The sequence below is a fragment of the Hyla sarda genome, chromosome 1 (genome assembly GCF_029499605.1).
Source record: "Hyla sarda isolate aHylSar1 chromosome 1, aHylSar1.hap1, whole genome shotgun sequence".
In the NCBI taxonomy this organism is placed as follows: Eukaryota; Metazoa; Chordata; class Amphibia; order Anura; family Hylidae; genus Hyla; species Hyla sarda.
This window is the reverse complement of record NC_079189.1, coordinates 401,215,931-401,231,008: the sequence shown is the minus strand read 5'-3', so window position 1 is coordinate 401,231,008 and position 15,078 is coordinate 401,215,931. Positions and strand designations below refer to the sequence as shown.

The following is a 15,078-nucleotide window of genomic DNA, read 5'->3' as shown; positions in this document are numbered from 1 at the left end:
GCTATACCACACTTTTCCCGTTAGTATTCTCGCATAATGACATCTTCTGCCTCACCGGAAACGGATGTGCCGCCATCTTGGTGGAGGCGGAGAAGTGTAGTTATAAAAAAGAAGGGGAGCCCTCGGCCCTGAGGATGGAGGTGAGGCGCTTTATAACTGTACGATAGGGAGGTGGGAGCCCGTGTGCTGAGAGGTGTCGGGTCGGGGGTCACGTGAGCAGTGTGGAGCCTCTAGAGAGGCAGCGGTGCGGTCCCTGCATGTGCTGATGTTTTCCCTGGTTTATAGTGTGTATTGGGAGGACCCTGGAAGTAGTGGAGACTGTTTACATAGAGTTGTCAGAAATCCTCGTGCCTTGTGTTGTCCTCTTGTCAGTCTATCTCTACCTGGCAGGTGAATGCTGGTATGACCAATGTGCAGTGTGTCCTGTATTTCTGGGACTATGGGGGAAGATTGATCAAACCCTGTGTAGAGGAAGAGTGGTGCAGTTGCCCATAGCAACTTATCAGATTGGTGCTTTAATTTTTACAAGGTCTCTGGAATGTGAAAGAAGCTATTTGGTTGCTATGGGCAACTGCACCCCTCTTCTTCTCCACAGGTTTTATAAATCTCCCCAGTGGGTGTTCCCCGCTGTAATGTATAAAACGCGTATAGATCTTGTTATGGATTTGTGACAAAATCTGCTGGCTCAAAATATCTGCCATGACAGCTGTTTCCTCTTACAGGCCATCTACAGCCTAAATACAATTATCCCCTATTCACAGGATAGGGGATAATTGCTTAATCGCCGGGGGGGGTTGACTGCTGGGACCCCCTGCAATCTCCCGAACGGGGCCCCAGCATTGCCACGTTGTGGCTAATGTGTGTAGCATTGACCTCAGTGAGGTCAATGGTACTCCACGTCCCCATTCAACTCTATGGGAGAGGCAGGGAGGCACCAAGCTGCATCCCCGCCTCTCCCATAAAACTAAATGGAGGAGGCGTGGCAGAGCCATGGCTCCATGCAGGAGATTGCGGGGGGGGGGGGGGGGGGGGTCCACCCCCGCGATCAAACACTTATTCCCTATCCTGTGGATATGGGATAAGTGTATTTAGGCTGCAGATGTCCTTTAACAATGTGCCTCCAGCCATTGCAAAACTACAACTTCCAGTATACCCAGATAGCCTCCGGCTGTCAGACCATGGTGGAAGGTGTAGATTTGCAATAGCTGGAGACACCTTAGTTGGGGAAAAAATGGTCTGAGGTATGTATGTACATGCTGCAGATTTGTTGTAGGAATGTCTGTACCCATTTGTTTGCACATGCTGAAATCTATAGGGATCCTGATGATATAACCTTGTTTAGGTATATAAAACGGATCTTAAGTTTCTCTCTGTCACGAGAAAGGCTTTCTGCCACTTACAATCTAAAATGCAGTTCCATGACATCCCCTTTTCACATCAATGGTCTCGTCCTGAGCAGACAGGAAGGGAGGAGGTGGAGGGAGCTCGTGATATCACAGCTACAAGGTAGAAAGCACAGCTGTTATTGAAGATCTCTGCACTATGTTTGATAACACCATATTAGTAACTAATCTTTATTATACTCTGACACCATACACAGGTAGTCTCTTTTGCTGGATAACCCCATTAAAAGGGTACTCTGTTGGAAAACATTTTTTTAATCAATTGTGGCCAGAAAGTTAAACAGATTTGTAAATTACCTCTTTTTAAAAATCTTATTCCTTCCAGTACTTAATAGCTGCTGTATACTACAGAGGAAGTTCTTTTCTGTCTGACCCAAGTGCTCTCTACTGACACCTCTGTCCATGTCAGGTACTGTCCAGAGTAAGAGCAAATCCCCATAGCAAACCTATCCAGCTCTGGACAGTTCCTGACATGGACAGAGGTGTCAGCAGAGAGTACTGTGGTCAGGCAGAAAAGAAATTCAAAAAGACAAGAACTTTCTGTAAAGTATACAGCACCTGATAAGTACTGGAAGGATTAAGAATATTAAATAGAAGTAATTTACTAATCTGTTCAACTTTCTGGCACCAGTTGACGTAAAAATAATTTTTTCCACTGGAGTACCCCTTTAACCCCTTAACGACCACTGACGTATATTTACGTCCGTGGCCGGCTTCCGATCTGTGAAGCGCGCTCAGAAGCTGAGCACGCTTCATAACTGCTGGGTCCCGGTTGCTATCAGCAACCAGGACCTGCGGCTAATACCGGACATCGCCGATCTGGCTGATGTCTGGTATTAACCCTTTAGATGCCGTGAAAGTTGATTGTGGCGTCTAATATGGGAGAAATCCATACCAGCTAGCTCAGCGGAGCTGTTTGGGACTGCCGCGGTGACATTGCAGGAGGCTCCCTACCTGGCTCCACGCTGTCCTATCAGCGTTTGATTGCTCCAAGCCTGAAATTCAGGCTTGAGCAATCAAGCGCAGAAAACACTGATCAATGCATTCCTATGGCATTACAGTGAACAGTGCCTGCAATCAGTGTATGCAGTGTTATAACTATAACACTGCATAAAAAAAGTGAAAAAAGTTAATAAATGTGATTTAACCCCTTCCCTAATAAAAATTAGAATAAACATACAGATATATGATTATAGAGATATGGTTTCCCAGAGTTCCTCGAGCATACACCAAAATGCTAAGACTTATTAATATTATCAGTACAGAGGGAAGGTGGGGTAGAGGGCATTAAAACAGGTATGACTTACATTACTAATGGAAATGGGCCAGCTGCGTCCATCTGTTCCACATTTGAGCAACCCTAGCACCAGGAGTACCTTCAGTTAACGCTATTACATAGCGATATGCTATTTTAACCAGTGTAACTACTTCCCTGAGCTGAGGGGGTGTAACAGACTTCCAATGACGGGTTACCACCAATTTAGAGACAACCAAAATTTGACATAACACTGGCTGAAAATCAGCGAGGTATGCTTGGATACCTATCAGTAAAAGGGCCAGTTTGGGGGTCAAGTCCGGCATAAGGGGGTAAATGGATCGGAGCATGTGTTCAATGCCCATCCAATAACCTGATAGTTTAGGGCAACACCATAAAACATGTGAAGTCGAGCCCCTTTGGGAGCAATTCCTCCAACATAGAGGTGGACGAGAACATTTTATGTAACCTCGTGGGCAGATAATACCAGCATAGCCTAGTTTTAATGGCCGCCTCTACATGGGAGACACTACGCAAAGACCTGTATATCCATTTGGAGGCCTGTTCCCACTCCATCTCAGAGATCTCAGTATCTAATTCTTTAGACCATCTAGTGAACGGTGTGTTATTATATATGGCAAGGGGCTAATATCCAGTAACTGATATATTGCTTTTAATCCCCTGACCTATTAAGTTAACGAAAGAGGTCATGTGAATAACACCAAGTTTTGTTTACAGAGGAGCCCAAAAGGTGGCGTATCTGTAAATATTTATAAGTCTGCATTCTGAAGAACATACTTAGAACATAAGTTGAGAATTGGGATATCTGTTCTCAATCATACAACTGGGAGATATTTAGAACACTCTTCGCTAACCATTGGTGTATATGAAGACCTGGAATCTCCAGAGTTAACAATTCAAGTGGCGTTTCTGGGTGGAATGAAGTGTGAGCATGTGCAGTCTGGCTATAGAAGGAGGACCAGCACGCTAAACCTGCTCTATTGAGTGGTGAATGGTGAAATACCCGCTGGGAGCTGGACATTCCACATGGATAGGAATAATAGTAGTTTAAGATTAATTTCACACAATGAGCATTCAATTTGTACCCATGGCATAATAGGACCTCCAGACCAGTAAGCTCTGAGTTGTAAAATTAGAGTGGCTGAGTAGTATCTCCGTAGGTCTGGGTAGTCCTATCCCCCTTACGTCTATCTTATGACAAGAAATTAGAAATTCTCGGTTTACGAGCCTTCCATACTATTCTTGGGAGGGTAGATTGAGCTTTCTGGAAAAAGCTGCTGGGTATGTACATTGGGAGTGTTCCATATAAGTAAAGCAGCTTCGGGAGGACTAGCATCTTAAACGCTGCAATTCTGCCCAACCAAGAAACCTCAAAACAACCAAGCATGTCTAATTCAGCATGGAGTGATTGCAGGAATGGGACATAGTTAAATTTGTATAGCATTTTGAAGGAGCTAGTTAATCTGATCCCTAGAAAAGTTCTAGCCTGATATTGCCAATCAAGGTTTTATCTGCAAGCCAGCCCCTGGCGGTCATTTGTAGTCATATTCATATTGTAGTCATATTTGGACATATTCAACTTGTAATAAGACAAGTCCCCAAAGTGAGTCAACCACTCTAAAATATGTGGTAGTGAACTTGTAGGGTTAGACAAGGGGATTATGATGTAATCGGCATATATTGATATGAGATGTTCTACGTTCCTGACATGTACACCTGTGGTGGTTACGCAAAGCCTGGGCTAGTGGTTCCATGCATGATACAAAGATTAATGGGGAAAGTGGTCCCCATTTGTATATACTTTTGCGTTAGTGGTGTATAGCGCCTGGACTGCCCCCAAGATGTGTCCATGAATACCAACATGTCTCAGAACCGAAAAGGTTCCAGTTTATGCTATTGAACGCCTTTTCGGAGTCGAGGGATAAGAACAAGGCAGGAAGCCCGCTCTACTTTACCATATGTAAGAGGTCAACCACACGTCTAGTATTTTCATATGCCTGTCTCTTTTGAACAAAACCCACCTGATCTACATTGACTAGCAGGGACAGAATGGGAGCAAGCCTCTGAGCTAACAGTTTGATATAAAGCTTTAAATCTACATTAAGTAGCGATATTGGCCTAAAATTACTAGGTGTAGTCGGTGGTTTCTCTGGTTTAGGTAGGGTTATAATCAAAGCAGCCTGGTTTTCGGATGGGAGTGACCCAGAATTAAACACTTCCTTCATAAAGGCACGTAAGTGTGGGGCAAGAACATTTGAAAACCTCTTATAATAGGCCGTAGAAAGGCTGTCAGGGCCAGGCGCTTTTCCTGAAGGTAAGGAAGATATGAGTTTGTGTACCTCACCTAATGTAACTGGTGCGTTCAAGATAGATAAATGTTCCTCTGATAGTGTGGGTTGGTTAAGTGTGTCTAAAAAAGTCTTGAATAACTATTTGCTATGGCCTGAGGATGGTAAAGTTTCCCATTCAGAATTCCTCCCTCTAGATCGGTAATACGTGATCTGATGTCTGTCCTTCAATTTAGCAGCCAGTAACTTCCCTGCCCAGTTGTCTGAGGCATAATACCTGGATTTGGTTTTCAAAAGGGATTTAGCATATTGGCTCAGGAGAAACTCTCTAATTCTAAGGTGAATCATTTTTTCAATTTTTCTGCTAGATCTGGGGTCTGAAGCGAGCTATTTTGCGCGTCTAGTTGGCGTTGTTCTCGTAGTAGACTATCAAGAAGTTCAGTTTGCTTCTTCCTAAATACATGTGCCAGTTTTATAAACGATCCCCTAATGAACACCTTATGGGCATTCCAGATAGCTGTCGGGGTAACATCAGGTGTAGTATTGGTAAGAAAGTAAGATACCAGGTCTCTCTCTAATTCGCCCCCATAATGAGAATGATGCATCAAGAACGAGTTACTATGCCACACAGATGTTGCGGCGATGAGTCTACTTCATGTAGTTCTAGCAAAATTGGGGAGTGGTCAGACCAGGTAGCATCCATAATTCTGGTAGACTTCAATACATTTTGAAGAGAGCGGCTGACTACAAATAAATCGTTATGGGAATATGTATTATGTGTCGAGGAATAGCACGTATTGTCTTGTTCAGAGGCATGCATAATCTGCCACGCATCCTACAGCTCCTCCTTATGAAGCAGGGTAGAGAGAGACACTGGTAGAGAGCGACTAGTCGATGTAGAGTCCATGAGGGGGTCTAGGACCGCATTAAAATCTCCACAGATCAGGCCATGACCTTGCCTGCCACGCCCTGCCTGCCTCATACCAAAGATGAGCCCTCTTTTGAGGTGTGTTGAGACCATTAGAATTAACCCCTGGTGAGGTGGTACTTAACGCACCAGGACTAATAGCAGCAAGGGACCCGCCAGTAAAGGCGGACATCCATGATTGTGCGGATGTCCGCCATTAATCCCTCAGATGCCGTGATCAATACAGATCACTGCATCTGTAGCATCGCGGTCACTAAAATGGATGATCGGATCGCCCGCATCGCTGCCGCGGTTATCAGATCATCCAGAACGGCAGAGGGAGGTCCCCTCACCTGCCTCCGCTGCCTTCCACGGGTCATCTGCTCTGGTCTGTGATCAAGCAGACCAGAGCAGATGACCAATGATAATACTGATCAGTGCTATGTCCTGTGCATAGCACTGAACAGTATTAGCAATCGAATGATTGCTATAACTAGTCCCCTATGGGGACTAGTAAAGTGTAAAAAAATTAAAAAAATTGAAAACCCCTCCCCCAATAAAAACGTAAATTGTCCCATTTTCCCTATTTCACCCCCAAAAGTGTAAAAATAAATTAATAAATATTTTATATACATATTCGGTATCGTCGTGTGCGTAAATATCTGAACTGTTAAAATATAATGTTAATGATACCGTTCGGTTAACGGCGTGAACGTAAAAATTGAACGTAAAAAAATGTCCAAAATAGCAGTTTTTTTTATTTATTTATTTTTAACATTTTATTCCCAAAAAATGTATAAAAAATGTATTCAGTTTTTATATAAGCAAATATGGTATCAATAAAAAGTACAGATCACTGCGCAAAAAATTAGCCCTCATACCGCCGCTTATACGGAAAAACGAAAGATACAGGTCTTCAAAATGGAGGGGATTTTAAACGTACTAATTCGGTTAAAAAGTTTGCATGTTTTTTTTTTTTTTTTTGCACAACAGTAATAGAAAAGTGTGTTATCATGGGTATCATTTTAATAGTATTGACCCAAGGAATAAAGAACACATGTAACTTTTACCATAAATTGTACGGCGTGAAAACGAAACCTTCCAAAATTTGCTAAATTGCTGTTTTCTTTTTCATTTCCCCACACAAATTAGTATTTTTTTGGTTGCGCCATACATTTTATGGAAAAGTGAGTGATGGCATTACAACAGACAACTGATCGTGCAAAAAACAAACCCTCATTCTAATCTGTGAATGAAAATATGTGTTATGATTTTTTGAAGGAGAGGAGGAAAAAACTAAGGCCCAAATGGGCTGAGTCCTTAAGGGGTTAATAGATAGAACCTTTATAGCTATTAAAAGTCCAAGTAGAAACTGCGAAGCATAGATTCTGCAAGGTAGAGTCCACAAGAGGAATCTGGGTATTTTGCCGACTCTGCATCAGTCCATCATATACTGAGGGAATCCTGAAAGAAAACAAACACTCAAGACAAAGAAACACAAAAGAACAAAAAGAGCTCCGGTGGAAGACGAACCCACAACAGCAAGAAAGTGGTTGCATCTCATGCAACATCCTTTTTTTTTGGGGGGGGGGAGTGTAGTTCCTTGTTTGCCAACCAAGAGGGTAACACCGGCAGACTGCAGCAAGGGTGGAATCAGCCCGAGCCATAGAGAATGTCAACGGCGCCCACGACGTGAGGGTCCAGATGTTTGCCATGTAGGACTGATTTTAGAAGCTGTCGGAGGGTGGCGATCCGTTTGTTCCTTGAGCCGGATGTCCCATGTTAGGAGCAGATTCATGCCCTCTTCCAGTGATCTGATGGAATGGGTCCCTTCATGGAATTGAATTAGAAGCCGGGTCAGGTATCCCCATTTATATGGTATGGTGTGATCTCTCAATGCTTGCGTAACAGGGAGAATGCTATGTAAGTTGCAGCGTAGCCGGCGATAAGTCAGCATAAACTGAAATTCCGAAGAATTTAGCTAGGAGAGATTCTTTTGTTTCTTGCTCGAAGCATAAAGGTGTCTTTAATGTGGTAAAAATGATTGTGGGCCAACACATCTCTGGGTATGCTATCCGGGAGGTGTTTGGGCTTAGGGACCATATGTGCCTGATCAGTAAGCAAGTCCTGTGGGGTACAATTGGGTACCACTGCTTTTATAAGATCTTGGAGCTTTATATTGTTCCTACATGATCTATCCTCAATATCCGCAATTTTAGCACGTTGAGTTTGTACTTCATCCTTCAGCTCATAGTGTACATCAATAAGAGAGTTGTGAGAACTAGTCAGTTCCGCCATTTGACATTCTGTGTGATCAATTCGCAATTCAAGTTCAGCGACGGAGGCTTGAAGCGGTTGAAGTGTAATAAGAATACTGCTATGGATAGATGAATGAAAGGCCTGGAGCATATGTTTAAGTGAGCTTTCAGTCACTGGAGCTTCTGTAGCAGGTAAGTGCAGGAAGGGATCTGCAGGGTTAACATGTTCACTGAGCCCTGCAGTGATGCCTGAGGCCTGTGGGGAAGAGGACAGTCTGGGACGTTGTTTGGCTGGGCTGCCTGACAACGAGGGCAGCGGGGGAAGCCCAGTTAGATGTATGCACCTGCAGTAACACCGATTCTGCAGCCCCTTCTTCTGGCTGTGATGGTCCTGCGTCCCGGTCTCCCCGATCCTCCAGTGCTGTAAGCGAGCAGCTGCGTGGCCGCACTGCAGGTGGAGCGATCATGACTAGGTGAGCACTGTCCGCTGTGAGCAGGCGAAGGCGGGGAATAGTTGTGGTGCAGCGGAGAAGCGCCATCTTGGGTCACGCTGCTTCTAGGGATATAATAGAAGTCTGTCAATTTCGTGGGTTTCCCTGCAGTTCTGTTCCTTTTAGACGCCATAATCGCCAAGGAAGTTCCGATCGGTAAAGCTAGCTACACGGCCATCTCGGCTTCCAAGCCCCCCCCCCCCCCCGGTCTTTTTTTCAACCTTTTGAACCATGTTACTATGATCAAAGTTGATTGCAGCGTCTAAAATTAAAATAAAAAAATTCCTGGCAGCTCAGCGGAGCTGATCGGGACCACCGTGGTGTCCCGTTGAGCTGAGAGGTCGGCGGGAGGCTCCTTACCTGCTTTTTCGCTGTCCGATCGGTGCTCTAAGGCTCTGGCCAGCGATGGCAGGCTGGAGCAGCAGAGCGCTGATAACACTGATCAGTGCTTTGCTATGGCATAACATTGAACAGTGTATGCAATCAGAAGCTTGCATGTAATAGTCCCCTATGGGGTCTAAAAAATTGTATTATTTTTTTTTTTTATTATAAATGTGAATTAACCCCTTCCCTATTAAAAGTTTGAATCGCCCCCCCATAAAAAAGTGAACATTTTGTATATCCTAAAAAAAAAAATTCGAAAAAGCGGTCAGAAAGTCCTATCAAAACATAAATTGTACCGATTAAAAACTACAAACCATGGCACAACAAATGAGCTCTCAAACATCCCCGTATTTGGAAAAATAAGTTATAGGAGTCAGAACAGGACAATTTTAAATGTACTCATTTTTGCACACAAAGTTAAAAGTTTAACAGAAGTAAAACAAAATCAAACCTTTATAAGTTGGATATCAATTTAATCGTATCGACCTACAGAATAAAGATAAGGTGTCATTTTTACTGAAAAATGCACAGCGTTGAAACAGAAGCCACTAAAAATGTAATTTTTCTTTTTTCAGTTTTGTTCCACAAATATAGATCAGGGATCTGGAATTCCTATCGCCCGACATTCCGGACACAGGGCAGGTGAATTTTTCCGGCCCTTAGCCCAGCTCCGGGCAAGCAGGGCTGGACCTGACAAGCGCGGCGGCGCTTAGCAGTCTTTATGAAGCGAGCTCACGACTGCTGCCCGCTCCATACTCTGCAGCCCCCAGCTGATTTCAGTAGCCGGGGGCCGCCACTAATAGCCAGCATGCGGCCGCGGCTGGCTATTAACCTTTGGATCGCCGCTGTGAAAGCCGCTGTCTAAAGGGACAAGTGAATGCTGCCTGGTGGGCTAGTGGGGTGGATCGCCCCCCACAGCCTGATCGCAGGGGTAAATCCACTATAAAGGTAGCCGGAGGGCTCACCTCTGTTTCCTGCTGTCCCGTGGCTCTGTCCTCTATCAATGGATCGCACAGCACACAGATCAATGGAGTTCAGTAGAACTCTATTAGACTTTTAGGAGGAATCGTTAGATTCCTCATACAGATCAATAAAGTGTGAATTGACCCCTTTTTCCTATATAAAAACATAATAAAAAAAACATATTTATCGCTGCGTGCGTAATTGTACAAACTATTAAAATTACTAAGGGTGCACATTGCGGCCGAAACGCGTCCCCTGTCATCCATGCTGGCTGATTGCTGAATAAACCTACCTGCATTGCTTGAAAAACTATGCTGGACTTTGCTTTTTAACTATTAACATATAACATTATGTATCCCTACGGTAAATTACGTAAATGTAAAAAAAAAAATTACCAAACCACAGAATTGCAATTTTTATAATATATCCAAAAAAAAAAAAAGGTAAAAAGCGATTAAAAAGTCAGATCAAGGGGACGTGGCTTGGCTGCCGAGGTGAATGGCCGCCTGACTGAGGAGCTCCGCTGCGTGAGCCTGCACTAGCGATATACAACAGCGTTCACCACCTAAATTCTCGGCTATATGGGTGATTCAGCTACCCGCCGTCATGCCAACAAGGAGAGAAAAGTTATTTATTTTTTTTTTATTTTTTTAACTCTTCCAAACTCTTCCCGGCTGGCCCGGGACTCGCAAGATCGCGCCGAGCAGGAAGCGCTTGCCCGGCTGCTCCCGTCGGACGAACGCTCATAGCCTGGGCTCTCCTGCTAGAAGGCTGCCCAGAAGATCCTCCTCGGACCCTGCTTTGCACAGCAGATCCCCTGCAAAGCCATGCCGATCCTCTGTCCCCCGGGGCTTACATCATGGGGCTGCTTCATGGGGCTCTACCTCGACTTCTCCGTCGCAGAGTCCAGCGAAACAAAGACACCGCGTGTCCTCAACAGACCCTGCTGTGGAGGAAGGGGACTGGGGCAGTCATCTTACACCTGCTCTTGCTTTAGCTAATGATCTTGACACAATAGCATTGACTGATACCTCCCTCACAGACACAGCCATGAAAGGGATGCTTCTTGCACTAAAGAAGACTTGTGTCACAAAGAGACTTTTCCATGTGGAGTCTAAATTTGGAGAATTTTCTGCCTCACACAATGACCTTAATAACCTGATCAGAATAACCTGTCTGATGTAGATGCGCTGAAAGCAAAAATAGCGGATTTAGAAGACAGGAGCCGTAGAAATAATATCAAAATAAGATGTGTACCAGTCAGTACTTCCTGCGGATATTCCAGCATACATCACGTCATCGATTAAAGCGACCTTACCCTCTTGCAGCCCTCAGGAGTAAGAAGTGGACAGAGCTCACAGGGTCCCCTGTCCAAGCCATTTGGATGACCCACGGGACATCCTCGCCAGAGTCCACTTTTTCACGGTAAAAGAAAAAAAATAATGGAATTCTCTCGCAAAAATAGTGGTCTCCCAGCACCGTTCCACAATTTTTTTTTGTATATGCTGATTTATCTGCTGCCACCCTCCAAGCGCAGAGATCTTCAACCTGTAACGCAAGCGCTGCACCTTGCAAAAATTGCGTATAGATGGGGTTTCCCTGTTCGCTTGCTCATCAAACGGGGTGATAATCTTCATGTGGTGAAGTCTGTACAAGAGGGTCATTCGCTCCTTTCCTCCTGGAACATAGCTCTTCCCTTGGCGACCAACCGATCTCCTGATGGGCCACGTTCAAGATCGCACCACCCTAAGGTGGTGACTACTACATTTAACTTCCTGATGTCTCCTTCCCAAGCAGGAGGTTCGCTCACCTATGGCTGCAGTGCGAACTCTTACCCCTCACTGTTGACTCCTTTCACCAGAGTCATATGATGTTTTTCGTGTTGTACCTTGTATTTCATGTTCCCCTTATGGATTGCTAATTGTTTTCTAACCTCTTCACTATCAGACCATCTAGATGTGATGCCTATTGTTACTAAGAGGGTGTGTGCTGGCTGGGGGGCGCACCTTCCCCTTGGTTTTATAACTGTCTTCCTAACCAATCTGTTACCAAGATATCTTAAATATGGTTATAAAAATAGTTTAGTTTGAACGTCAATGATCTTAATGTGCCTCACAAGAGGTCCCTTTTTTTGGAAAGCGATTCTGGCTCTCAAGGGGGATGTGATATGCGCTAGGAGACCCACCTAACACTCAGCTTTCCAGCACACTTTCCATTCTCACTTCAAGACCAAGTCTAGGATTTTATTTTTTATTGGGATTAGAAACACGGTCTCATTTAAACTGGAGTGGGCAGACACTGATCCTAAGGGCAGATTTATAGTGTTATACTGCTCCATCAATTCAGTACCATTAACACTAGTCTCTATATGCTCCAAGCAAAGGGCAACTCGGGTTTCTCAACTCCCTCCCTCCTTTTAAATGAATAAACAAAAATATATGGGGCTCCTTACTTCTCTGCGGCGACTTCAATACAATAATGGATCCCACCTTAGACTCCTACTTCTTGCCCTCCTTCCCTCTCACTGTCCCCTTGGGCTTGGAAAACCGAACTATATGATATATGGACACTTCAGCACCTTACTGAAAAAGATTTCACTCACGTATCCACAGTCCATAATACTTATGCCAGATTGGACATGTTCCTTGTGGACAGAAGTTTATTGCAATCGGTGTACCATTCATCCATTGGCACGATCTCATGGACAGATCATGCTCCCATCTCGATTGCCCTGAATGACTGTCTCCTCGGCCCCATGTACATGTGGCGTATCAGCCAGTTCCTTCTGTCACTCAGGGAATATTCCCAACGGCTTTTAGCTGACATTAGAGAGTATTTCAAGCTGAATTCCCCCTCTGTTCCATGCCCCATCACCCTCTGTTCATGGCTTGTGCATAAAATATAGTTCCATCTTGAAAAATCAGAAAAAAACATATTTCCTCCCTACTTACTCAGATCCAAACATTGGAACACACTAACAAACATACACCCTCCACTACAGCAGCTTCTCAGTTGCTAGCTCCCAGACGGGACCTTCGCTGCTGCTGGCATATGAGAAATCGCTCAGAAAAAATAAATCTAAGTATTCCTCACAAGACAATAAATAGGCAAATTGCTGGCCAACTGCCTCAAATCTAAACTGCTGAAATCTAGAATACCCCTCCTTATCCACCCTACTATACCTTTACATACCCTGACAGACATAGCTAATGGGTTCCAGGCATATTACGCTAGTTTGTACAATTTGCAAACCTCCGTCCCTGAATGCCCACTTGCAGAAAATACTCTCGAAGCCTACCTAACTAAATTTACATTTGCTCTCCCTGTCCGTCGAACAAGTAGAGGCCCTAAATGCACCTATCTTACCCTCGGAAATTCAGAAAGTCCTTTGTTCCTTACCCCCAGATAAAGCTCCAGGTCAGATGGCTGAGGCTCCTACTATAAATCGTATCAAGATATTCTGTCCCCCTATCTAGCTTCATTTTGCACGGCTACAGTGCCCTCTGGTGGTCTTCCCAAAGAGAACCTGAAAGCTTTAATTACTACCATCCCAAAACCTGGCAAGCCCACGGATCTCCCACAAAATTATAGGCCTTTTTCTTTGTTAAACCAGGACCTAAAAATATTTACAAAATTATTAGCCAACCACCTATCTGTGACCCTCCCGAGTCTCGTTCAACAAGACCAATCAGGATTTGGAAAAGGCTGTCAGACATCGGATAATACTAGAAGACTTTTACACATTTTCCACCACATAGAGTACCATGCCTTCCCAGCAGCAATTCTTGCATTTGATGCAGAAAAGGCCTTCGACTGCCTCAAATGGTCTTTTGCGGTTCTCCGAAAACTGGGTTTCACGGGTAACATACTATCCGTGATTTCGTCCCTGTACTCTACTCCATCTGCCCAGGTCTTGGCTAATGGGACTCTATCTGACGAATTTCTCATATCCAACGGGACATGTCAAGGCTGCCCTCTGTCGCCACTTATCTACATTTTATCTATTGAACCATTGGCACAAGCCATCCGGCTGAATGACAGAATATCCGGTATCAATATAGGTCCCACCTTACATCTCATCTCGCGCTATGCGGAGGATGATATCTTGTCCCGAAGTGATCCCCCCCCTAACCTCACTCCCAGCAGTTATGGAGGACATCTTTGAATATGGTACCCTTTCCTATTACTTACTTAACAAATCCAAGACCTAAGCTTTACCCTTGAACCTCCCCCAGGCAGATGTAACCCTTACACTCGCAGTTCTCATTCGACTGGCGATCATCCACTATAGACTACTTAGGTACTCAGCTTACATACCCTACTAGTATGATTTATCAGTCGAACTATGAACCTCTCATGTCAGACATTCTCACGGAGGCCAACAGACTGTCCCGTTTTGACTTATCTTGGATAGGTCGAGTGGCCACATTTAAAATGTTCTTACTACCGAGACTGCTCTATGCTTTTCGCACCCTCCCGTTCCCCCCTCCCTATGTCCTTTTTCACCAAAACCCAGTGTTTGGTCTCAGACTTCGTCTGGGCAGGTAGAAAGCCTAGACTGGCAGCTTCACTACTGGTGAAGACACGTAAGACAGGGGGGTTTAGGCATTCCCAATATAAGGGGATATTGCATTGCAGCTCTATCTCAATTGAGAGGCTGGTGGTCACTACTTCCTACCTCCCCTTGGTCTGTCATAGAACAAACACTGACCTCATAGTGCCCCCTATATGACCTACTGCTATATCCTATGTGGAATCTAACGCCTCCCCCAAATTTAAAAGCCGATTACTCAGCACACTAGATACCCCTGTAATATGCAATGCCACTACCATCCCTTTGAGCCTCATATAGTCTTATCTCACGGATCTTGATATGCAGGCATCGATAGACAAGGGTATTACCCACACAGGTATCCGGCATAGTGGGTCTGCTCTTCTGCCATTGAACAATCTCCAAAACAAATTTCAGATACACAAGTCTGATTTTTATAAATACCTGAGAATACACCACTCTATAGCCACCTTACAGCTCTCCAAGGTGGATCTGAACCCTCAATTACTCAAATTTCTTAACTCCAATGTGAAGGGGCTTAAACCGATCTATGCGG

General features: G+C 44.5%; 1 protein-coding gene across 3 annotated transcripts in view; it reads left to right on the top strand.

Moving 5' to 3' along the window:
• TOX4 (TOX high mobility group box family member 4) overlaps positions 1–15,078 on the top strand; it is a 44,703-nt gene that overhangs the window by 3,813 nt on the left and 25,812 nt on the right. Inside the window, exon 1 of one of the 3 annotated variants that reach the window (XM_056527833.1) lies at positions 8–140. The exons of 1 other annotated variant lie outside the window; for it this stretch is intronic. In XM_056527833.1, coding sequence (XP_056383808.1) covers positions 135–140 — 6 coding nt within the window. In that variant the 5' untranslated portion in view covers positions 8–134. Of the gene's footprint in view, positions 1–7; positions 141–208; positions 391–15,078 lie in introns of those variants that run through there. One more of the 3 variants, XM_056527843.1, reaches the window with a different exon arrangement.